Source organism: Macaca nemestrina, chromosome 17 (assembly GCF_043159975.1).
Source record: "Macaca nemestrina isolate mMacNem1 chromosome 17, mMacNem.hap1, whole genome shotgun sequence".
Lineage (NCBI taxonomy): Eukaryota > Metazoa > Chordata > Mammalia > Primates > Cercopithecidae > Macaca > Macaca nemestrina.
Window position 1 is genome coordinate 64,406,536 of NC_092141.1, and position 26,186 is coordinate 64,432,721.

Consider the following 26,186-nt stretch of genomic DNA (forward strand, 5'->3'; position numbering starts at 1 on the left):
ATAGGTGGGAGCTACAAAAGTTGATCTCATCGAGATAAAGAGTAGTATAATGGTTACCAGAGAGGCTAGGAGGACAGTAGGGAGGTGGGTGAGAGAGAGCAGGGGATAAAAAGGGGTTGGTTGATGGGGTACAAAATTACAATTAGAAGGAATGAGATCTAGTGTTCAGTAGCACAATAGAGTGACTATAATTAACAGAAATTCACTGTATATTCTGAATAACTAGCGTGAAATTAGAATGTTCCTAACACAAAGAAATAAGTGTTTGAGGTAATGAATATCCCCATTATCCTGATTTGATCATTACACATTGTATGCTTATATCAAAATATCACATGTACCCCATATATATATATATATATATTTTTATATATATATATATATAAAACTACTATTTATCCATAAAATTAAAAAAAAATAAAAGAGGAAAGGAATGGAAAATAAAAGTAAAGATGACTCATCAAAAATTGCAATGTAGAAGAATAGTGCAGAATGCTGTAAACTAGTACCACATAGAACTTAATCTGTAATTTTAAAGAAACCATGTAAGTATATTTACTCCTGGTATTGTGTCTTTCTCTCTTATCCTAATTTACTGTGCTTCTATAGTTTAAAATTAAAGAATTGCTTTTAAATTTTACAGGGCAAACAGTGTACTGTGGAGATACAAAATGTTTTGAGACATCTGTGACCAGACATGTCACGTGTGAATATACTGTTGAATTTCAAAGCAACACGTTGTAACTTTTTTTGTTTTTTCCTTTTACAACAGATTCATTTTATTTTCATCACCATGGGGCGTACCCTGTTGTTGAGTTCTCTGGGTCAGACCTCTACAGACTTCTCAGATGGATCCTAGGTCTCTGGGCTTGCCATGAAATTACTCGCTGCTCAGGGAGAGAGTTGAAATGGTGGCATCCTCCCCCTCTGTTGTTCCGGCTGTGTCCCCTAACTCTGTTGCTCCGGCTGTGTCCCTCACTCTGTTGCTCTGGCTGCAGCTCATTCTGTTGGAGCTCCTCATTCAACTGGTCACTGTGGTCAGAGGGTGTTGGCCTGCTCCCTTCCTCAAGTCTTCTTAAAGCCACGTATTTTTGTGGAGCATTTTTCTTCCTGGCTCTCCTCAAGTTGTTTTCCTTTCTTCGCTGTCTTGGGAGTCTTCTTCGTGCTTCCGGACGTCGGTTGAGAGAAGGACTTCTTCTTCCTTGTCTTGTTGGTGTTGGCTGGTGGTTGCTCTTCAACAACTGTACCGGAGGCTCTCAGTTTTCTCTTCATCTTCAATAAGTCAATCTATCTCAAGGATCTCACGTTGCAGCATTCTTACCAGAGGCCACTGGGCCTGGAGTTCCAGTTCCAGTGTCTGGAGAGTCCACCTCAGCTCAGCAATCTCATGCTGGTTGGCAGTTGTCAGCAGAAGCCGAGGCCTGCCCATCAGTTCTTTACTCTGAGGTGTTAGAGTGGAATAAAAATATAAATACTTATACTAGTTTTCATGGCTTCTGCTTAATATTGGGTATTGTTTTGTTTTGTTTTGGTGGTGATAGGCTTACCTTACATTAAACCAGGCCTTAGCCTTTCTGTGGCTTTGTTGTGGCAAAGCCTCATATTACTCTCTTGTCTGGTTCAGCAGGACAGTCAGGTCCACACCTGGGGCCGTTTGTTTTCTATGTTTACCTCAACATAAGGTACCTTATCATTGTCACCCTTCGTCTCCTGATCCAAAATAAAATAAAATGCCACAGGTTACTCGATCTTGCATCTGGAATATAATTATTTAAAGAAATTAAAAATTTAAAACTGAAAATGTAGAGTTTAGAAATCTTTTTTAAGGTTTCAAAGAAATTTCTAGGAGACAACAAAATAGTGTTACTAGATTTAGCAAATAAAATACAGAATGCCAATTAAATTTGAATTTCAGATAAACATTGAATACTTTTTTTAGTATAACTATATTCCATGCAATATTTGGGATGTATCTGTTATATTATTCATTGTTTACCTGAAATTATAATTTAAACTGAGAGTTCTGTGTTTTTATCTGGCAACCCTATTATAAACATATTTGGGATCAATATAAAGGAATACTTTTTTAATTTTTACAAAATATTTTAATACAAGTAATTTATTTGATTTTCACTGTCATCGTGAGAGGCAAGTTTTGCCTTACAGTCTATGTTACTTTACCTGTGTTTTATGAAAAGAATGTCTCTTACAATGATAGCCGCCACCACCCTATCTTGGCAGGTATTGACATACTGAAACTTTAAATTCATTTTGTGTAGTTCCCTCCTCTTCATGATTATTTCTGAGGTAATTCAGCTCCTCCATCTGGCTTTCCATTTGCAACTCTAGGTTAGTCTTGTTCAAAGTCAACTCATCCAAGACACTTTGCAGGCCATTGCTATCAGCCTCAACACACTGATAAAGGACAGCTTTACTCTGGTATCTGAACAGAGCCCAATTAGAAGAATCAATACAGCTTAGATGGAGGTCTCCTCATCCAGTGGTAATAAGGTGTCCCACATAGTGGAGCTTAAAGAGCACAGCACTGGGGTGTGAAGACATGGGTTCAAATTGCACCTCTGCCATGTTCAGCTATCACCTTGGGCAAATTAATTCTCTGAACCTGTGTCTTCTCATCATTAAAATGGGAATTTATTTTTATTTTTATTTATTTTATTTTTTTTTTTTGAGACCGAGTCTTGCTGTGTTACTCAGGCTGGAGTACAGTGGCGTGATCTTGGCTCACCGTAATCTCCGCCTCCCAGGTTCAAGCGATCGTCCCGCCTCAGCCTCCCAAGTAGCTGGGATTACAAGTGTGCATCACCATGCCTGGCTAATTTTTGTATTTTTAGTAGAGACGGTGTTTTACCATGTTGGCCAGGCTGGTCTCGAACTCCTGACCTCAAGTGACCCACCTGCCTCAGCCTCCCAAAAAGTGCTGGGATTACAGGCATGAGCCACCGCGCCCGGCTAAAATGGGAATATTATGAGAATTGAGTTAATGTACAAAAGTGCTTAGCACAGCATCAGTGTTCAGTATATGGTAAGAATAACATTATTAAAGCTATGAAAGAGTGAAAATCTCCCGTCTGCTCTTTGACTAGGAAAGGAAGCAAGCTCCTTTTCATGTACAGGGGAATGCACCTTTGTTTTACAAGGACTGTGTCTCCCCAGTTAAAAAAAAAATTCAAGTACAGTAGAGGGGACCTCCTGCAGTTCTATAAAAACCAGTCTCTGACCTATGGATTGGAGAGTCATACACCATATGTGAGATTTCAAATCTCTAGCCTGGGAGTTTTCGCATTGCTAGCCTATGACCACTATTGTAATTTAAACATAAAAGAGATTGTTTTATGTTGAGATGTTTAATAATATGAAATAATGATATTGTAAGTTTTGTAGTAACTGTTTAAAGTGGTGAATCGGGGAGTTGGTTTTTTGTTTTTTTTTTTTTTTAAATCAGTTCTTTACATGGTTTCTGAACTTACTTAAGCTTGAAGTCATCCACAGTGAGCCTAGCATTGTGGATCTAATGCGGAATGTTGGCATTTTCCAAAGTAACATTTGTTACCTTCAAGGGAGGAAAAGGAAACATATAATTCAACAAAATATGTTGGGTGCCTTTAGGTCCAGATTATATGCTTCACGGATTTCAACAATTATAAGTTTGTCAATCATAATTATATTTGTACTAGTCATGGCGGCTCATGCCTGTAGTCCCAGCACTTTGAGAAGCTGAGGCTGGAGGATCACTTGAGTCCAGGAGTTTGAGATCAGCTTAAACAATATAGTGAGACCCCATCTCCACAGAAAAGAAATTTAGCTGGGAATGGTGGCACATGTCTGTAGTCCCTCCTTGGAAGGCTGACATGGGAAGATTGTTCAAGCCTGGGAGGGTGAGGCTGCTATGATCGTGCCACTATGCTCCAGCCAGGGCAACAGAGCAAGACCTTGTCTCAAAAAATTATATTTGTATAAATATAAATTAGATAAACAGTAAATTTAAATTTTTCTGGGACTATTACAGAACTTTTCAGCTAAATACATTGTTTTAGAGCCTCTGAAATACAGAAGAATGTTTTTCAAATGAATGTTGAGCCATTTCATATTAATTTTTATGCACATTAGACATTTTTCTCGACATTAGATGCATCAGATACAATATATGTTGGCCAGGAGAAAGGGTTGTATTTTCTACATTTAAGACAACTGAGTTTTAAGGTACTTGATAGTGTTGTAATATTTGCTGTAGTCTCGAGGTTGACCATCAATTTTTTTCCCCCAAATTCCCATGCCTTCTTTTTATTTTGAGTGCAAGGTCAGCACTGGCATTTTCCAGGCAATGTAACTTGTCAAGGTAGTAGGCCTGGCATTTGTTTAAATTCTATGTTGTTTTCCTCTCATTACTTGAAAGAAGGCCACCACCATCAGAGTCACCAGAATTTCACAGGGCCCTATTTGGTCCAGCACTCAGGCTACTCCACCCTGTGCCAGGACCCAGCCTACCCTCAACACCATAAAAGCCACCAGAAGGCCCGCTACCGTGGCCCTCTGTGCTCTCTTGAGCCCCCTACAATAACACAGGTTCCCCCTGAGACTTAACAGACTCACAACCACTTTCAGTGCTGCCATGCTGCCACAACCCAGAGGAACAAGCCACTGTGTGGAGGTGTAGCAGAGATCTAAGGTTAAAGTGTAGCCCCAAAGTTGGTGAATTATGGGGACCATTATGGAGCCTATATCTATCTATCTATCTATCTATCTATCTATCTATCTATCTATCTATCTCTCTATCATCTGTCTATCATCTATCATCTGTGTAAAGTTACATCATCTTTAATGAATTTTTTTAAAGTATAGGTTTTTTTTTTTGGTTAACAATCTCTTCACCTCTTATTTTAGTGATCGATGAGCCATACATGCTCAAGTGCTATCTCAGGGTGTTGGGTGCATCCAGGAAAACTGTGTGTGAGCAGGAAAAAACAGAGAAGACCATCATTTCATGACTTCATCTTTTGAACAATGTTGAGTGATGATTTTTTAAAACACTGCAGGCATTCCTCTAACACACATTCTTTCTTTCTGACCCTATAGTCTTAACATTCTCATGCTCTTGCTCAGTTTGTGTCTGTTTTCCCATGAAACCTTCCAGGCTTGCTACAGGGCCCTTTCCGAGGAGTCTAAGTTGAGTAGTGCATACTGCTCTAGAGTTAAATAGGTCTTTGAGTTCTAGCCTACTGTTTCGCAGTTTAGATAAAGTTACTTATCTTCTCTGAATTTCAGTTTTTTCATCTGTACAAATTACAAAAGAATTTGGAGGATTAATGAGAAACAGTTAATAGCGTCTGGCACATACCAGGCTCTCAATGAATGCTTGTTCTCTCCCTTCTCTTCTCTCCCTAGTCCCCACTCTAGCTCACAGCAGTATAATCCTAATTATACCACACATTCATTCAAGAAATATTTATTGAATGCCCAGTATGTACCAGGGAGTGTTATGGGACTTCCTGGTTTTACACAGTTGTGATACATGCGTCTTAATCAAAATCCTTCCTAAGCTCAGTGCCTGTGCATTGATTCTGGATATCCATGCATACCCTAAACTGGACAGAGTTGCCTTTACACAAAATTAAGAAGTTGGCAAAGTTTGCCATTTGTGTCTAGACCCACTTTCCTTTATCTTCTCTAGGTTGAAATCTCTCTCTGCACTTCATCTGAGGCCATGGGCTTTTTTGTGCTTTAACTCACTTTTTCTGTGTAGGGAAAAGACATGATATTATTCATTTACACTAGTAGAAACAGTATTATTTTCTCTATGTCATTCAGGAACCTAGGCATTTGAATTTTGAACTTTTCCTTTAATTATGAAATGAAAGATTGTTTCTTGTGATAGCAATTTCAGTTCTTGGTGAGGAGGAGAGAATTTATTTTGGGCAGAAATCTGCTGAAATTGCACTTTGCCCGCCTAAAAGACCGGCCTTAAGCAAAAGTGTGATTTTATCTTTTTAGAATACATGTGGGGGAGTAGACTGAAGAGAAAGCACACATTTCCTCCTTACTCTATACACAGATTATCTTCCGTCTCCTGTGCCCACATCTGAGTTCTGTTCCTGGAGTTCCTTCTGAATTTCAGGAAGTTACCTCTTCTTCGGACTTCCTTCTGTGACTTACTCCTTTCGTATCTCCCAGTCTATCCTAAGGATCCAAAATGTCTGCAAGTGGAAGCTCTGTGCCACCCCATTCCCTTTGCCATGATCTCCATCTCTTCCACTGCACCCTGTCCCCACTGCAAGGAGATTGTTCTGTCTTTCCAGGTCAGCCTTCTATGGCCCTAAGGGCCCATGATTTTGTTACATTTAGGTGTACAGGATGGAGATGACAACAGTTACATATGATTAAGGAATCCCTCAGAGGATGAGGGGAGAAGAGCATGGAAAGATAAAGATAGAGGAGTCTCAGTTTTCATCAGGGTTTCAAGTGGAGACACTGATTATTGGGAAGGTAGATTCAGGACAGTTTTCCTTTTAGCGTTGGTGCGTGTATTTCTATAGCAGAGAGGAAGATGAGAATTAAACTTGCAAGTATCAGGAAAATCTGCCAACAAGAACACTAATATAGTTACTTGAGAACTAAAACAAAATGAGAAAAGAGAAACTAGAAATTGTCCGCATACATGTAGTAGCAATAATCTAATTCTACATACATGTATTGAGTGCCGACCCTACAAAGCTGTTTGCCCGTCCATATCCTCTTTCCACCTTTCTCCATTCTGCTCTCTGCACCATGAATATAACCTTGCCCTCTGGCTTTCATTATGTTTGCCCAGTAGGGACTCCAGTGGAGGGAGGGAGGAGAATGAGTTGGGGGATTTACTCCTTTGGCCACCTCTACAGCTTGGTTGGATCCTTTCATTGAACACCACAGCTCCTGTTGACATGGCCCTTTCTGTGACTTTCCCTTCCTAAATTACGTTCCTTTGTTCTTTAGGCATGGGGGTGACACTAGCTACCCCTGATGGTTTCCTTATGCCATACCCACACCTTTGTAAATAGTCCCTTTTTTTTTTTTTTTTTTTTTTTGAGTTAGAGTCTCAAACTCTGTCACCCAGGCTGGAGTGCAGTGGTGCAATCTTGGCTCACTGCAACCTCCGCCTCCCAAGTTAAGCGATTCTCCTGCCTCAGCCTCCTGAGGAGCTGGGACTACAGGCGCCCACCACCACCCCAGGCTAATTTTTGTAGTTTTAGAGACGGGGTTTTACTCTATTGGCAAGGCTGGTCTGGAACTCCTGACCTTGTGATCCGCTCACCTCAGCCTCCCAAAGTGCTGGGATTACAAGCGTGAGCCACCATGCCCCGCCTGTAAATAGTCCTTTTCTTAAATTTGCCTTGACTTATCCTAATTTCAGTGTGCCGATTGTTTCCTGTGTGGACCCTACTGTGTGATAGGAATTGTATAGAGTCTTTACTCTCAAGGAGGTTGATAGGAAAAGGAATAATTGCAACACCATGCAATAAGGGTTAATACTTGCTTATCAAAGTGTAAGATCCTTGAGGGTAGATCACACATTATTCACATTTCTTTCTTGAGACTTAGCGTAGTGCCAGGTACAGAGCAGGTGCCTACCAATGTGAAAAGGTAGAGAGGTATGTATACGGGGTGGGGAAAAATGGAGGATGGAGTTGAGAAGCTGTTCCAGGAAGGCTCAGGTGGCTTCACAGCTTAACTAATTATGTTGGTCAGAAACAGACTGGTTGCACTAAACAAGGAGAGAATTTACTAGAAGGATATCATTGGTTTCTAGAATCAATAGAAGGTAGGAATATAGGAATTGGAGGACAAGGAGAAGCTGGGGTGCTTTGGAGGGCTAGTTTACACAAACCACAGCAAAAGGAAAACAATTGATATGATCTTCAGTGTATGTTTCCACACATTGGTCTCTTGTTCAAATTTCATTGTCCCGATTGGCTAAGTCTAAGTGGTGGGATGGGCTACTATCTCCTCGTACTGCACACACTAGTACTGCACGCCCCCTTTCAGGGGCCTCTTCTGAGGAGACAGCAGCTACATTCTACTTCATATGGTTTTTATTACTTTGAAATGCTAACATGTTCATGACCTTAGGGAAATGATTTAACACAAATATATGTGTATTTTAATAGTTTAGGTGAAAAGAATTGATTTCTGAGATAACTCTTGATAATCTTTTTTTTCTTTCAGGATCAAGTAATGTTAATTTCATGCCCTATATATTGCGTCTTTTGCTGATACCAAACCTTTAATGGTTTAAAATGTGGATCTAGGCCAGGCACAGTTGCTCACGCCTGTAATCCCAGCACCTGGAGAGGCTGAGGCAGGTGTATCACTTGAGGTCAGGAGTTCGAGACCAGCTTGGCCAACATGGCGAAACCTCATCTCTACTAAAAATACAAAAAATTAGCTGGGCGTGATGGCAGGTGCCTGTAAACCCAGCTACTTGGGAGGCTGAGGCAAAAGAATTGCTTGAACCCAGGAGGTGGAGGTTGCAGTGAGCCAAGATTGTGCCATTGTACTTCAGCCTGGGCGACAGAGCAAGATTCTGTCTCAAACAAAACAAAACAAAACAAAAACCGGTCTATAGAATCTTCACATTTTAGAGCTGGAAAGGATCGTGGAGATAATCTCCGATTTCCTCATTCTAAAGAAGAGTAAATGAAATTTAAAAATGGTGGGTGTGACTTGTCTAAGACCACATCTTAACCAAGGAGTGGTATTCTTTCTGTTTAATGTAGTCCTTCTGATTATGTTGGTGTTCAGGCTGTGTCAGAAGTAGAGTGAGGCCAGTAGAGTACGTGGACCCTCAAGTCAGCCTGGCAGTTGCCTTTTGGACTAATAGAGGTCAGAAACATGTTGATGCTCTCAGAACAGATTTTCCCCTGAAGCTCCCTCCTTTCCTTATCCCTCCTAGGAAAGGATATGGAGATTTCTGTCATAGGAAGAGAAAAAGTGGCTGGAAAAGGACATCATCACCTTCTTTCTGTACCCATAATACTCTGTATGTGCCTTTATTATTCTACTTATCTCATTTGTCTTGGGGAAGTTTCGCAAATCACATGCAACGTAACACTCCCACCCAGAGATTCAGAATTCATTCCCTCCCCTGCCAAGCACCACTGCAAATAAATTGTTACTATTGGGAATATTTTGTGTCCTTGAGCTGCTTTAGAAAAAAAAAATTGAGAACCCTTGACAAGCAATTTGGAGCTTCAGATTGCTTTTGAGTGGGGCAGTCACTCAAGAAAAGCATTGCTTCGGGAAGATTAGCCTGTTGGAAGTATTCTAATTGGTTTGGGAGAGACGGAGCAAGGGAACCGGTTAGGAGAATGTTAGTGTCTAGATATGTCATCATGGACACAGAAAAAATAAGCCAATTGAAAGAGTAATAATTATTATTTGATTATTGATTGGATATTGAGGTGGTCAAGACCTAGAAAGTGGCAGAATAGGAAAGCCAGGAGAAAGAGTGGTTTAGAAGTGCAGATACTGAATCAGAAATGATGGTTGTACATTCTCATGGTCAGCCTTTTGCTTCAATTTCTTTAACATGTATTGGTGCAGGCTTCACAGAGCAGAAAACACTCCTGGATGCATATTGTTAGCTGTTCAGAAACTTTCTGGGCTTTCTTCCAATCCTTCTCTCTGTTCTCTGCTGCCTGTTCACTGCTGCAGGTAAGGTAGGAGGAAACAGAATATCTCAGGTGGGATCCGGTGATAAAATAAGAGGAGGTCTAATTATCTGTGACAGCCTTATCTATTGGAACTCCAGAAACCAGCTTACTTCTCTGCTGCTTGTCTCTTCATTAGATAAAAGGAAAGATTATGGGGGCAGTGGGTGGGAAGAGTAGTTAAGTTACAGGAGTTAACAGAGTTAAGTAACCATGATGATGAACTCTTTCCCTGAAGAGCCAGGCCTGTGTGCCAAGGTGGGGCCGCTTTTGCTCAGGGTGAGAGGGTGTTTCCCCCGTCTCTGGGGAGAAGTAGAGGAACCAGTACCTGCTGAGGTTTCCATCATTGCAGATGCATCTTTGTTTTGCTGCCCTCTTCCTCTGTGCCGCACCACTCTCCCACCCCGTGCCAGCTATCCTGTGTTCTGAAGTTGCTGCCTGGTACCCCAAAGCCACATTCCAGTTTAGTTTGTCCTCCTTTGACTTGCTCCATTTGTCTGTTTTCTCCTCTTTCTCTACTGAGACTTCTCAGCCTCGCGTGGGAATAAGTATTAGGAGGATAACCATCTGGTGAGTCTAATTCAGTCTAAGGTGTGACTGACTGACTGCCAAAGGTGGGTAGGGTTGGAGAGGCATTCACTGAAGCTATTTACATGTTTTTTTAAAAAACACCTTTGGGAGGCCAAGGCGGGCGGATCACGAGGTCAAGAGATCGAGACCATCCTGGCCAACATGGTGAAACCCCATCTCTGCTAAAAATACAAAAATTAGCTGGGCATGGTGGTGCGTGCCTGTAGTCCCAGCTACTCAGGAGGCTGAGGCAGGAGAATCACTTGAACCCAGGAGGCGGAGGTTGCAGTGAGTTGAGATTGCGCCATTGCACTCCAACCAGGCAACAGAGTGAGAATCTGTCTCAAACACACACACACCCCCCAAGAACAAAACAAAAACAAAAAACACCTTTTATCTAAGTGGAATTTTAGGCACTGTGGTGGTAAAAATTTTGAAGAAAAGATTTTTCTGTATTCTTCCAATTAATACAACTTGACTGTAAAATTACGCGTAGCAAGAAAGGTACTTTGTTGTTTCTAGTCCTCTTTTCCTCACCTTCTAGAGGGAAGGGACAGTATCTTGGCTGCAATTGTCCCACTTTTTACAGTTCACTGAATGTATATTATATGCCATATATTTTACTGGGGTTCTAAGGATGCAAGGATAAGTAAGATGTGGTCTTTACCTTCAAGGAAGTCGTATCTTTTGGGTCAAAGGGTAGGAGACAAGGCACAAATAATTACAAAATAGGATGAAGAGTTTGAAAATACAGATTTATCTAAAGTATATGAAGCACCAGGAAAGAGAAACAGGTTTCTGGAGGACTTAATGAGATGTCTTTTGAATGATATCTTAAAGAATGACTTAGAATTCATTGTATGGGAAAAAAAAATCTAGGCTGAGGGACCAGCACGTATAAAGGAGACATAAACACACACGACACAGGAGGCTGAGGCAGTCTTGCACTGCTGTAGCACACACAGTGAGTATAAAAGAAAAAAGAATGGTGTGGAACTAAGCAAGGGTGGAGTGAAGACAAGATGGTTGGGTGCAGAACATACTGGGAAACAGAAGCAAGTAGAATTTTGCAGCTCTTTAGAGGTATTTCAGATATGTTTCTTCTGGGAAATAAAGAAAAAGAGGGCCAGGCACGGTGGCTCATGCCTGTAATCCCAGCACTTTGGGAGGCCTAGGTGGGCGGGTCACTTGGGGTCGGGAGTTCAAGACCAGCTTGGCCAACATGGAGAAACCCTGTCTCTCGTAAAAATACAAAATTAGCCGGGCGTGGTGGCACATGCCTGTAATCCCAGCTACTTGTGAGGCTGAGGCAGGAGAATCGCTTGGACCTGGGATGTGGAGGTTGCAGTGAGCCAAGATCATGCCATTGCACTCCAGCCTGGGTGATAAGAGCAAAACTCCACCTCAGAAAAAAAAAAAAAAAAAAAAAAAGAAAAAGAACAAAAAAAAGAAAGGAGAGAGAAAGAGAACACTCAGGGAGCCAATAAGCCAGATAGCACAGCTAGGTACCTGGAAGGAGACAGAAATCAGAAATAAGAGTGGTCCAAGACACAGTTCAAGAGCTCACATCAGTAATATAGGAAACCATCTGCTGGATGAGCCATTTAAACTGTATCATCGGGAACTTATCATAAAGAACAGGCAGGTGGTATCATTCAAAATGACTGAAAAATTCTACATTTTAGAAGCGTCATTGTGGCGAATGTGCAGGGAAGTGAGTGCTCAGGAAAATGGCCTTGGACAGCTGGAAAGATATGTGCTTCATTGCCAGCAAACTGGCATTCTAATGTACGCATCAGCATTGCGTGAATACAGTCACTGTAAGTCTGTCATCAAGTGTCAGGTTACCTCTGGGCATGGCGAAGTCTAGTTTCTGGACCTGCAGGGCTATGAGGAACAGATTCTGGACTGTGGAAAGTTTTTTGAAGTAATTCAAAGTTATATTAAACTTATATTTTTTAAAAAAACGCTTTTGATAATCCGTCTAGTCTTGTGGACAGCTTTTCATTTGCTTCATGGCATATTCCTGTACCCTCCATGAGTGGTGGTAGGAAAAATGTCAGTAAGTATTACTTTTGACAGTTAGTTGGTAAAATAATTTACTCACTGTATTCACTCAAGAGCTGATGATTACAAATAGAAAAATAGTTTTAGGAAATGTGGAGCTTAGAGAGAACAAACACAAGTCATTCTTGCTGCCACTCTCCTGTACTCATGTCAGACATTACTAATTGATAACACATCTTCCTGCTGAACCTAGACTGGCTGGAGAATTATTCTTTTTTTTTTTTTTTTTTTTTTTTGAGACGGAGTCTTGCTCTGTCGCCCAAGCTGGAGTGCAGTGGCGCGATCCTGGCTCACTGCAAGCTCTGCCTCCTGGGTTCATGCCATTCTCCTGCCCCAGCCTCCCGAGTAGCTGGGACTACAGGCGCCCGCCACCTCGCCCGGCTCATTTTCGAATCACAAGGTCAGGAGATGGAGAATTATTCTTGATAAAATTAATCCACGAAGCCCACAACCAATTGCCTGAATTGACCCATGTGACAAAACTGTGCCTTCCTTCCTTCCCCCTCCCCTCCCCTCCCCTCCCCTCCCCTTCCCGACAGAGTCTCACTCTGTCGCCCAGGCTGTAGTGCAATGGCATGATCTCGGCTCACTGCAACCTCTGCCTCCCGGGTTCAAGTGTTTCTCCTGCCTCAGCCTCCTGAGTAGCTGGGATTACAGGCATCTGCCACCATGCCCAGCTAATTTTTGTATTTTTTTTTTTTTTTTTTTTTTTTTGAGACGGAGTCTCGCTCTGTGGCCCAGGCTGGAGTGCAGTGGCGCAATCTCGGCTCACTTCAAGCTCCGCCTCCCGGGTTCACGCCATTCTCCTGCCTCAGCCTCCCGAGTAGCTGGGACTACAGGCGCCCGCCCCTGCGCCCGGCTAATTTTTTGTATTTTTAGTAGAGACGGGGTTTCACCGTGGTCTCGATCTCCTGACCTTGTGATCCGCCCACCTCGGCCTCCCAAAGTGCTGGGATTACAGGCGTGAGCCACCACGCCTGGCCTAATTTTTGTATTTTTAGTAGAGACGGGGTTTCATGGGGTTTCATGTTGGCCAGGCTGGTCTCAATCTCTTGACCTCATGATCTGCCCACCTCGACCTCCCAAAGTGCTGGAATTACAGGTGTGAGCCACCGTGCCTGGCCCAAAAACTCTGCCTTTTCTAGTGTAAATGAGTTGCTAGGAATTCTGGTCATCAAAATTACAGAATTCAGTTGGAAAGAACCTAAAGGATGATTTATCTTTTGAGTTTAATGTCATGGGGGAAGCTAAATATGCTCTTTGGCCAAAAGTCTCTGGATATTCTGACAGAAATAATACCAGACTGGATAAATAGACAAAGTATCAGGATAGAATTTTCTAGACCACTAACACATTCACTGTTATGGCTTTAACCAGAACAGAATTTGCAAAGGACAATAGAGGTCATTACCAGGCTTCACCTTCCAGCGTTGCCTATTACAGCGTGTATGGTAAATTGCTTAATCCCTTTTAATCTTCATGTGAGAAATAATATCCAATTCATAAATCTGAGACTACCAATTCAGATAACACATACAAAGTGTTCTTCTACAAAGTGTTCTACACAGTGGGTACTCATAGACATCTGTCCTTTCTGCTTCTCTTGTTAAATATTCAACACTAAACAGAACCCCTTATCAGATATCTCCAGTCTCTACTAAAATATTTCTAGTGATGAGAAAGTCATTGTCTCACAAAGCACTCCACCTTCCTTTGAAGTGCTCTAATTATTAGAAAGTTTATCTTTCTATTTAACTGAAATCTGCCACACAGAATATAGCTTTGCTGATGTAGAATCTTTTGGGTATTTGACAAGATTACTCTGTCTTTCCAAGTCTTTTAAATTCTCCAGGTTATGGATCACCAGTTCATTCAACTGTTCCTTAGATGACGTGGTTTTCACTTCTGTTATCATGTAGGTTGCCTTTAGTTGGATCACTTCTATATCCGTAGGATTAATCTGACCCCTCTTTTTCTGTTTCTAGTATTAGCTTAGGGAATATTTTTTAAGGAATGCCTGCTAACTGTGTTTTATCCCATTGCACTTCATCACCAGCATAATGCTACTTCCAAAGATATAACACAGAATTTATTGTTTTCATATTTAAATTTATAGAAACTATTTAAGTTAGATAATTAATTTTTAGTAACATATAACCCCCCCCCCCAACTCCTTGGTTTCAGGGTTTGGTTTCAGGGTGGCTCAGATGTCTTGAACACATTTGTAATGGAAACTTGATAAACTCCCATTTTGGGTTCACCCTCTTTTTTTGGGTGTGGGGCCAAAGTTTGTCACTTATATTAACTAGTTGGCTTGCAAGCTATAATTATCTTCCTTCTCCAATTAAAATCACATTTCTGTATTGCCACATCTAGTTATTACAAAATCTAGCAATACGCCTTGGATTTCTATTTCCCTCTAAGCAGACTTTCCCTGACGATTCATATTTTTTCTTCTGGGTTGTTCAACTCTTAGGTGTTGCTGTTATCCCACTGCTGAATAGGACATTGTTCCCAACGAAGATTGATCAGCGGGTACTTTTCAGTGTTGTTGGTTTTGTTTTTCTGTGTCTCATTTGCTGTATTAAAATGATTAAAACACATTGTTATATTATTATTTCCAGATTTCATTAATAGAATTTTGGGTGACTCATATACTCCAGCTATACCTAATGTGACAGCATAATTAGATCCAAATGAAAAATTCAATCAACATAGGCTTTTACTTTAAATTGTGCCAAATGAAAGCCTTAATTAATAATTTTCCTTGGATTTTAGCTAATCCATTTACCTGAATTTTTCAATCATGTGATATGAATGTACGAACCTAATGTGATATTTCTAAACGTCATTTCAACCTACATGTATTTGGCATGCCCACATTTTCTGCCAGATACTGCATTAAGTACTGGGGACTTATTTCTGGATGGCCAGTAATACCTGGCCCAGCCTTTGAGGAGGAATAAGATACAAAAATTCGTCTTCTAAAAAGGAAGTGCAGGCTACCCGGGTCAAGGAAGTTAGGGTTCTTAGCTGATGTGATGATTACTTAGTCTTATGGGAAAGCACTTCAGAGGGACACGCTCTTTGGTCCTATTCTTGCCAATCCACTCCCACTTAATACCATATATTGAAATTCTATGTTCTCCTCAAGGCTCTGCTCAGATGCCTTTCTGCTATAAAGAGTGGTCCTCATGTCCTAGCCCTTTATATTACCACCCTTTTCCAAACTTCTATGGCAGGTCACTTTATACCTGGCAAGGCAAGGTTATTTGCATACCTGACTAGTCTGCTCCCATTAGCTTCCATAGTGACCAGTAAATATTAGTTTGATTGAGAGAAAAGTGTATTTTACTTATTTATTTTTAATTTTTATTCCTAACTGCTAGACCACCAAGGAGAGAGAACAGTGTTTTTTAGATAGAACACCTCATTATTAAGGGAGAACAAGTTCTATTTTGATCTAGATTGGCAGGAGTATTACATTTTCACACTGAATATTTTCATGCAAATCCAGTGCTCCATCAATTGTTTTAAGAGAACTCAGTTTTGTATCTATAGTTAGGCGATTGTCTGCATACAAAGCACACTTTAATGATGAATTAGAGGATTCCAAGGTTGCCTTTGTAAGTGAATATCTACAGATACTTTTTTTCTTATAAATACTACATAGAAACCAAGTTACTCTATGTTTTGAAAGCAACTTCTAGTACTCTTTAGATGTATGGGAAAAAGTCCTCAGGTTACTTTCCTTAAGAAAAAGCGTCATGAATTAAAAGACTGTTGAAACTGAAGATCACTTTCTACTGAGTCACCAGATATTGAGCAATATGATTTATATCAATATGCCTTGTGAAATTGTCAAGTTAAAGATTGTACGTATTAGATAAGAACATTTTATGTCCCCATAGAGTGACAGGTATCTTGAGGGTTTTCTGGAAATATTAATTGAATTCAACGAATATCTCAGTAAAATGCAAACAACTTCTTGACGGATTTTTTTAGTCTCAAACAGTGAGCCTAATTCCTTTATTAAGACTTAAGGAGAAGGAAGTAAGTGGATTTCAATTTCATGTGACGCAAGCATATTTTAAATAGAGTAACCAAAACAAATAGATTCAAATGGAATCTATGCAAACCATCCTCTTTGCTTCCTTTGTGATGGACACTCCTTAGCTGCTGTGCCTTAATAAGGTAGGGTTTGTTCGTTCAGTCTTTCCAGAGATAAGTGTTGGAAAATTTAGAGTTAATAAATTAATGGATAAAAATTCAATGACTATTTCAAGAGAATAATAGGAGAAATATATTGCCACCATTCAATGTTTGTGCAACCAATGTTTATTGAGTGCTTTTAATGGTACCTAGAGAGTAATACAGGTGGCCCAGCACAGTGGCTCATGCCTGTAATCCCAGAACTTTGGGAGGCCAAGGTGGACAGATCGCTTGATCCCAGCAGAGTAATACAGACATTATTCCAGCTTTTATTGAGTGAATATTCTAGCATTTGTACGTAATTCTGTGCACATATATACAACAAGTATTGATTGTCTCCTATGCAGTAGGCTATATGTGCTGTTTCATGCACTGTGCTAGATGCCAGGGCTACAGTGGAGGGCAAAACAGACACAGCCCCTGCCCTTAGAGAGAATGCAGTGGTAGAGCTGGACATTATTTCAATATTCATACAAAAAATTGTGCTAAGAGCTGTGAAGCATAACTACAGTATAGAATGAGAGGGTAGAATAGGAGAACCTGACTTGGTTAATGAGGGGCATTTGAGTTAGGACCTAACTGGTGACTATGATTGTTATCTAGGCCAAAATGGGGGAGGAGGCTCATTCTAGGTTAAAGAGGGAAAGTTTGTGAGAAGCTGCCAGAGTGGGAAGGAGCATGGCGTTAGAGTTTACTTGACTGTAGTATTGCTGTCACTCAGTATATGTATATCAAAACTTCATATACTGTACATCTTAGATATATACAAAAATAAAGTAAACAAGGCCAGTAGGTTTGGTGAAGATAGAGGGAGAGAAGGCACACAATTTGAAGGAGGGTAGAAGGGGCCAGGCCAGGCCATACCTTGTTGGGTTTTGGTCTTTATTCCAAGGGTAATAGGAAGCCTTTGAAGGGTTTTAAGCAGTGGAGTGACTGGATCAGCTTTTTCAAAATGATTCCCCCAGCTCTGGTGGAGACAGTGGAAGAGAGGTGGGTGCAGGTAGAAGTGTGTGGTCAGCTAGGTGAGAGACATGAATAGTGGCTTGGATGAGGAGGCAAAATACCAGATATGTCCAGGATATGCATAGGTATCTGTTGAATGAATGAATAAATCTAGGGATTCAGGAGACTTGGAGCTTGACCTAGTGAAAAAGCTACAACTGAAGGATTTTTAGACCAACATTGATAGAGGAATAATTTTTCTTGGATTGTTTAGTTAAAGTTCAATTTGACTGAAAGGTAAAAGTCAGTCAAAATAAAGCTTTCTTATTTGATGATCTTTTTCTGACAAAATGAAACATAAATGATCCGTGGTGATCCTAAATAGATTTTTAGTTCAGAGCTAAATTATCCTAAAGATATAAGATGTTTGGATATATGTGTATAGCAAGTGTTTTATGATACATATTCTACATGTTGGGAATGTAGTTTTATATGATTAAGTTTTCAGAGTGCCAGTGCTTTGGAAAATGCAGCTAAAAAGTCTCCCTCTGGACAAATTGACAAATAATTGTGTAACCTGCTACTTCAGCTTTGTGTCTTTGGTGTTATAATATTATATTGTCCTTTAGCTCCTCAGAAATTATCTCCTCTGTCATGCAACTGTTCCCTGTGTACTCTGGAGGTAACAGATAATCATGATAATGATGACTAAAACTTTCATCAGGTTCTCCTCCCTACTGAGACCTTCCTTTCCCTTGAGCAGTTCTTGTCTTCCCACTGGCCAGCGTTCAGTTCTATCTCCTTCAGCTCTGCAAGCTGTAAAAACACCTTCCAGAGTCACACAGGGGAACTGAGTAAAATTCTCCTAACTTCACATCACCTGAAGGACATTTTCTTACCCCCAGCCTCTGAGTAATAACACTGAGAAGGACTTCATTGTTGTGCTTTCCTATAACACCACTGCCGGATTCTGATTAGCCTGGATCTAATCCTGCAGTACTAATTTTTGTTCCAGGATTATCTGTATTGGATGCTGATTATATACACTTGTATTTTTTTTAAATGATAAACATTTATGTTATTATTTATCAGCCTACTCAGTCGTATATTAGATAGGCTAGGGAAGTTTAACGTTAAAATTATCATCCAGAATCAGCACATAAAGCTGTTTAAAATGGGTATCCAGTGAAAACACCATAAAGCACCTTGGGAGGTACTTTTTATCCAATGTAAAATGAAATATCCAATGTAAAAACGGTATGAAACTTTATTATGTATTTGCCTTTAGTTCATAAAAACTGAGGTTATTTTCAATAGACTATGTAGAGACTTACATATAGTTGGTGCTAAATAAAAGTTTGTTGAAGGAATTGAAGCCATCCTCACAGAATTAAGAATTCTGGACAGAAATGTAGTTATAATTGAGCTGTAATCAGGCTGCACTTTGACCCACTTCCTTGTAACTAGAAATCACATAACCTTAGACACTGACCATTTGCATCCCCATTGTTCCTGTAGATCGAAATTCTAATGTTAGAATCATGAGGCTTTTGTTTAAGAATTGCTTAAACGGATCCTGAATTACTGTGGAACTGCTAACGCCAACCAATGTAAAGACTCCCACAGACAAACCAAATGAGCACGAGAGTACAGTTTCTTTCTCTCTCTGTCCCGTGACTTCATCCTGTACTCTTCAATTAATCAACAATCTCTTTGCTTTGGCTCACTCCAAAACTCTTAAAAACCCTAGCCCCAGAGTCCTTGGGAAGACGGATTTGAGTTTTTCTCTTTTCTCCTCGTTTGGCGGCCTTACCATTAAACCTCTGTCTTTGTTGCAACCTGGTGCCTCTGGGTACTGACCTGCTGTGAACATCCAGGCAATGAACCTATTACAGCTACAGAATGAATACACAAATAGATGCATATGTGATGTCCCACTTGTATACACAAATATGCCAGCGGAGAAAACCAAATACCACGCGTTCTCACTCATAAGTGGAAGTTGAACAATGAGAACACATGGACACAGGGAGGGGAGCATCACACACTGGGGCCTGTCATGGGGTGGGGGGCTGGGGGAGGGATAGCATTAGGAGAAATACCTAATGTAGATGATGGGCGCAGGTTGATGGGTGCAGCAAACCACCATGGCACGTGTATACCTACGTTACAAATCTGCACGTTCTGCACATGTATCTCAGAATGTAAAGTATAATAATAAAAAATAAAGGTAAAAATGACACTTCAACTTGTCAAAAAAATTATACTTGTTGCTCTGTTTATTTGAAATGTGAAATTGCAGCCTTACGCGATTTCTTTAAAATCCCATGTTACTTACAAATAAATGAAATATTTCAAAATGAGTAACTTAGCAGAAACTTGGTAGTGTATATATAACTTCAGGAGATCGAAAAGTGCAAGTCAGTAACTAAAATGACCATCTTCTGACCAACCAAGGTCATAGCGCCCTGTGTTTACGGTGTTTTAAAGATTTCAAAATGCCAGGCTAATGTGGTTATATGTGATATTATTGTTGTCTTTTTGTACAAAGTGAGTCATCTCAAGTTGAGTAACTTGTTCTGAGTAAGATAATGACTCACTGAGAAAGCCTGACATACCATCGAAATGGCTTCTGTTAGAGCCCACTGCTGTCTGTGGGCTGTTTTATCAGTGTGGTTTATTTAGAGGTCTGCTTCTAAATTGCGTATTTGTTCCATCATTTTGAAGAAGAGTTGTATTTCATTAAGAATATGTACATAGTGAAACAACAATGACATCTTTTGCAACTAGAATTCACAATGAATTTAATTCTAAAGAAGAGTAGTATGCAGAATTTTTTTCCTGAAAATCTTGATGCTCATGTTTTTATAGTCTATAAAGTTAAAATATCTATTCTGAGTTTTGCAATTTATTGCATGTGTGTAAAGCGTTGCATTTATTTATAATTCTGCTATATTATGCTAATTTAAGAAATAAACCCTAAAACTGTACATGACAATTCCCAAGAATGCTAAGCTTGTTTTGAGACTGAGTCTCACTCTGTCGCCCAGGCTGGAGTGCAGTGGCACAATCTCAGCTCACTGCAAGCTCCGCCTCCTGGGTTCAGGCCATTCTCCTGTCTCAGCCTCCCGAGTAGCTGGGACTACAGGTGTCTGCCACTACGCCCAGATAATTTTTTGTATTTTTAGTAGAGACAGGGTTTCACTGTGTTAGCCAGGATGGTCTCGATCTTCTGACCTCGTGATCTGCCCGCTTCAGCCTCCAAGTGCTGGGATTACAGGCGTGAGCCACCGTGCCCAGTCCCGGTATTTCTTTCTTTTTTTTTTTTTTTGAGACAGAATCTCGCTCTGTCGCCAGGCTGGAATGCAGTGGCGTGATCTCGGCTCACTGCAACCTCTGCCTCCCGGGTTCAAACAATTCTCTGCCTTAGCGTCCTGAGTAGCTGGGAAAGGCACCCGCCACCACGCCTGGCTACTTTTTGTATTTTTAGTAGAGATGGGGTTTCACCATCTTGGCCAGGCTGGCCTTGAACTCCTGACCTCGTGATTCACCCACCTCAGCCTCCCAAAGTGCTGGGATTACAGGAGTGAGCCACCGCTCCGGTTTTTCTTAATTTATTTTATATACTCCGTATTTAGTTGTAGAATCCTCCGTTTCAATTTGAGCAGCTACATTAATATTAACATTTTAGACAGGCCCTGTGGTTTGCACCTCTCATCAGGCATCTCACGTTTGACTAAAATGGTAGGAGTCTGAGGTGGGAGGATCTCTTGAGCCCAGAAGTTTGAGGCTGCAGTGAGCTATGATCGCATGACTGCACTACTGCCTGGGTGACGGAGAGTGACTCCGCCTCTAAAGAAAGCTTGTCTTATAGTTCCGAAGTGCTTTATGGCTTGTTAAGCTCCTTCACAGAAATTGGCTTATTTGATGCTCACAACTTGTGATAGAGGGAAGATAAATATTATTCCCCCCTCCCCTATGTTGCCTGAGAAAAGTGCACATTTTCTTTACAAAACTGGAATAGTTTAGGATTGTGCATGAAGGGAAGAAAAAGAACAAATACGTCTGGGGGAAATATCTAAACCAGTTAATTTCTTTAGTTGTAGAGACTTTGTTTTTTTTTTCTTTGCATAATAATAGCAGGTAATATTTAGTGCTTACTATACGCCAAGTGCGAATTGAGCCACAGAATTCTCATAATTAGGGTGTGAAGTGGGTATTTTTTTGCCTTGATTTTAGGGAGCAGAGAACTAAAGAACAGAGGGGTAAATAAAACCATTAGAAAGTGCCAGAGCTGGGACCCAAACCCAGACCTCTGCACTGTGCTTTTAACCTCTATGTTCATTGGTGTACTGCTGTAAAACAGTTTTCTGGGAAATACATTTTAAAAACCCAAGTTCCATTGTGTAAATACTGCCATCGTGGCCAATTTCAAGCTTCCCGTGGTTTAATAGCGAGCTTGGAAAATTCCTGAATATTTACTGATCGGCGGTTAAGAGCCAGCTTGCTGTAGTACACCTCTGACGATCCTACATGGCCTCTCTGTGCCTGTGGACAGTATCATCTGAAGAAAGAATATTCAATTATTATTTTAAAATTGACTTTATTGAGTTAAGATTTGCTTACAATGAAATATATTCGTTTTAAATGTACAGTTTGAAGAACCTTGCTAAATGGACCTATCACCACATTCAAGACACAGAACGCTTCCATCAGTCCCAAAGGTTCTCAGGTGCCTCTACCAGGTTAACCAGTTAATTCCCACTCCTCCACACCTTTCAGCTCAGGTGACCACTGAGTTTATTTCTGTCGCTATAGATGAGATTTTATCTTTCTGAAAGTTTCATATAAATGGAATCACACAGTATGTATTCTTTTGTGTCTGGCTTTAGCTCAGCGCAATCTTGGATTCATTTCCAAGATTTAAGAAACATTTACTACCCCATAAAAAATCATTTACTCAGCTATATGAATAAGAATTTCATTTTCATTTGATATTTGAGTATATTTTTAAAGCCTGAGTACTTATTGATTGGCTGGTTTTCTTAACTCTAAATAATTGCTTTCTTTTTCACTTTATGCCTTATAGAACTGCCTCCTTACTGGTGAACTTTTTGGAAACTGATTATTAGTTAAATAAGACAATTTTAATTTACTAAGTCATTTTAAAAGGTTTGCTTTTTTCTTCTTTCTTGTTTTACAAGGTAAACCTTCTAGTATCAACACATCTTAAGTGGCTTGAACACACAGGGTTAGCTTATGGTATTTTTATTTTATTTTATTTTATTTTATTTTATTTTTTGAGACGGAGTCTTGCTCTGTTGCCCAGGCTGGAGTGCAGTGGTGTGATCTCGGCTCACTGCAACCTCTGCCTCCTGGGTTCCAGCTATTCTCCTGCCTCAGCCTCCCGAGTAGCTGGGACTCCAGGCACGGGCCACCACTCCCGGCTAATTTTTGTATTTTTAGTAGAGATAAGATTTCGCCATGTTAGCCAGGCCGCTCTCGAACTCCTGACCTCAAGGTATCCGCATGCCTTGGCCTCCCAAAGTGCTGGGATTACAAGCGTGAGCCACCGCGCCCAGCCGGGGTTAGTTTATTTTAAAGTTCGTTTCTTGAGACTCCAGAAGATGGCACTCTTACAAAGCCTAAGAAATAAAGCTTTGGCAACCTATGGTTGTTTTTCTAGGTGGTTCCTTCCTGCTGTGACCCATTTGCAAAGCCATTTGCTTGGGAGAATAACATTTTTTTTTTTTTCTAATTATCAGAGTCATATATGCTGTTTGTTAAACATTTTAATAAAGGTATTCTTCAAACCCCTTGCTAATCCCCAAGAGATAACTACAACAGTTCAGTATATATACAGTATTTTCCAGACCTTCCACTAGCTTATACACACAACATACGCATATCAAAGTAAAAATGTAAATTTCTAAATTTTTCGATTTTAGGATAATCATAAACAATGCTCTTGTCTTTTGCTATAGGATTCTTTATTCAGTTTTTTTCTTCGCAGTTCTTTTCTTTAAAGACAGACCTTCCACTTCTGCAATTCATGGCTTGCCGAGTCCAAAGGGACCTCTCACATCTGTGTTGAATGAGGGCTTGTGGCCTAGTGAATGAGGGCTAGACTGTCATGATAAGGATGCTGCTATGGTCTCAAAGTTTTGGTCCCCCCATATTTGGATGTTGAGACCTAATCACCAATGTGCCAGTATTAGGAGGCGGGGTCTTCGAGTGGATTAGGTCCTGATGGTGGAGCCCTGGCCAAGGGGATTATTGTCCTTATCAATGAGGCCCCAGGGAATGGCTTTGTCCCTTCTGCCATGTGAGGATATATCGAGAAGCTGTGTATGATCCAGAAAGTGGGCCCTTATCAGACACTGAAGCTGCCTCCAGAACTGTGAGAAATAAGTTTCTCTCATTTTTAAGCCACCCAGTCCGAGGTATTTTGTTCTAGCTGCCCAAAGGGACTGATAGATGCTATGCTAGTTGCATTTCTTGTCAGTGAGAACAGGGCAAAGTGAAGTTACATAATAAGAAATGTAATGCTTCCTTTGCCTACTGAAGACTTATAGGACATTTTGGCCGAGATAGTATCAGAAAAGAACTATTATTTGGGTCTTGCTGGCTGTGCCGTGAAATCCTAGCCATTGGAGCTTTAGTGGGAAATTTTGTGAAATCACAAATTTTTTTTCAGATAGTTTTTTCCCCCATGATATAACCTTGCCGGTAGCTGACTTCCCCAAGAACATATAGTCCAGGAAACCAAGGAAGAACTGAAAGGCTTCTGTGATCTGTCTTTGGAGGTCATATACTGTCACTTCTTCGATAAATCTGCTCCTCATTCATTGTAGGAGGGAACTACACAAGGGAATGAAGACCAGAAGGCAGGGATCACTGGCGCCAACCTGGAGGCTGCCACAAGTCACCAATGTGTAGATGTTATTTGAAACCATGGGATTGGCCAGGTGTGGTGGCTCACGCCTGTAATCCCAGCACTTTGGGAGGCCGAGGCGGGCGGATCATGAGGTCAAGAGATGGAGACTATCCTGGCCAACATGGCAAAACCCTGTCTCTACCAAAAATACAAAAATCAGGTGGGTGTGGTGGTGCATGCCTGTAGCCCCAGCTACTCAGGAGGCCGAGGCAGAAGAATCGCTTGAACCTGGGAGGTGGAGACAAGATCACGCCACTGCAATCCAGCCTGGGCAACAGAGTGAGGCTCCCTCAAAAACAAACAAACAAAAAACAAACAAACAAACAAAACCCTTGGGATTAGAGCAGGGAGGAGAGGCTGTGGAGGGATTAGATGAGGTTACCTGGGGCGGGAGTATAGAGAGAAGACAAGAGGATTGAGACAACATTCAGTCACAGAAGTCTCAGAAAAAGCTGCTTATGGAGTAATGGCTCTGGGAGCTTTGTGGAAAACAATTTCCAAGAGAAGGGAATGCTGAGAAACTGTGGTACTAGCTAATAAATGACCCCTGCTTTTATACTTGTGCAAAATCCTTTCCCCTTTGGGTCTCACACCATTCCTACGTAGTTGTAAGGAAAACAGATGTTATTTAAAGCAGTAACTATTGCAGACACTTTTGAGCACCAGGGAAGTAGAATCCTTTATTTATTACTTGGGGGCTATGGACCTTGTTCAGAGGCCTTGATAATCCTTTTGAGTCTGAAAGGTAAAGGTTGCCCTAGGATGTATGCTGGAAGGTGAGGGCTAGACAAAGAGAGCTGAGCGTATAATAAAGTGAGATGAGTGGAGGATCTGAAACCATTAAAAAAATATTTTTTTCTTTTCTTTTTTTTGAGACAGAGTCTTACTCTGTTGCCCAGGCTGGAGTGCAGTGGCATGATAACAGCTCACTGCATTCTTGACCTCCCCAGGCTCAGGTAATCCTCCCACCTCAGCCCCCCAAGTAGCTGGGACTACAGGTGTGCACCCCCACACCCGATTAATTTTTTTTTTTTTTTGTAGAGACAGAGTTTTGCCATGTTGTTCAGGCTGGTCTTGAACTCCTAGGCCCAAGCAATCTGCCCATGTCGGCCTCCCAAAGTGTTGGGATTACAGACGTGAGCCATTGCATCTGGCCATATAAATAATATTAAAAGGAAAAACTACATACTGAAGCAAATCAGCTTAAGTTGGCTGACTAGCCATTGGCTTTTGGACTCAGCTCTGGAATTCCTCTTGTCTAGCACAATTCCTCCCTCTCCCTCTCCCTTCTGCTCCTTTGACACTCCTTATTCACCATGTCTCCTTGTTTCTTCATCCCACTTTGGTTCTATATAGTAAATAATAATAAGACACAAATATTGAGTACTTTCTAGGTGCCAGTAGTTTCCAGGTTCCTAGTGCTTTAGGTACACAACCTCATTTCATCTTCACAAACGCATGCCTTGAACCAGGTGCAGTCATCGCTATCATTTCCACTTTAAGAAACTGAGGAACACAGAAGTTAAGTTACTTGCTATTAAGTAGCAGAGCCAGAAATTGAACCCAGTGTGATGTTAGAGGCCAGGCTCTTAATCATTAAATTTTGCCCATTTTCCTTTAGGGTTTTGAATTTGGCAATGCATGTTGAACCACGATCTACTCAGGCTGAGACTTTGGCTGCCTTTTTCCCTAATGCAGAACATGATTTCTGTTACTGACTTGTGGGTCTGACCTGTCCCAGTGGAGACCCCACCCTG

At 40.9% G+C, this 26,186-nt stretch overlaps 1 protein-coding gene and 1 long non-coding RNA gene across 2 annotated transcripts in view; both read left to right on the plus strand.

The window, feature by feature from the left end:
• Window positions 1-26,186, plus strand: part of LOC105472201 (uncharacterized) — a 49,090-nt gene that overhangs the window by 14,487 nt on the left and 8,417 nt on the right. The gene's annotated exons all lie outside the window — the stretch shown is intronic.
• KRT10-AS1 (KRT10 antisense RNA 1) lies at window positions 908-1,755 on the plus strand (the record flags this gene model as incomplete). Its single annotated transcript, XM_011725661.3, is given in 3 exon segments — window positions 908-1,115; window positions 1,118-1,511; window positions 1,513-1,755. Coding segments are annotated over 3 exon segments (771 nt in total), but the record flags the coding sequence as incomplete, so codon positions are not given.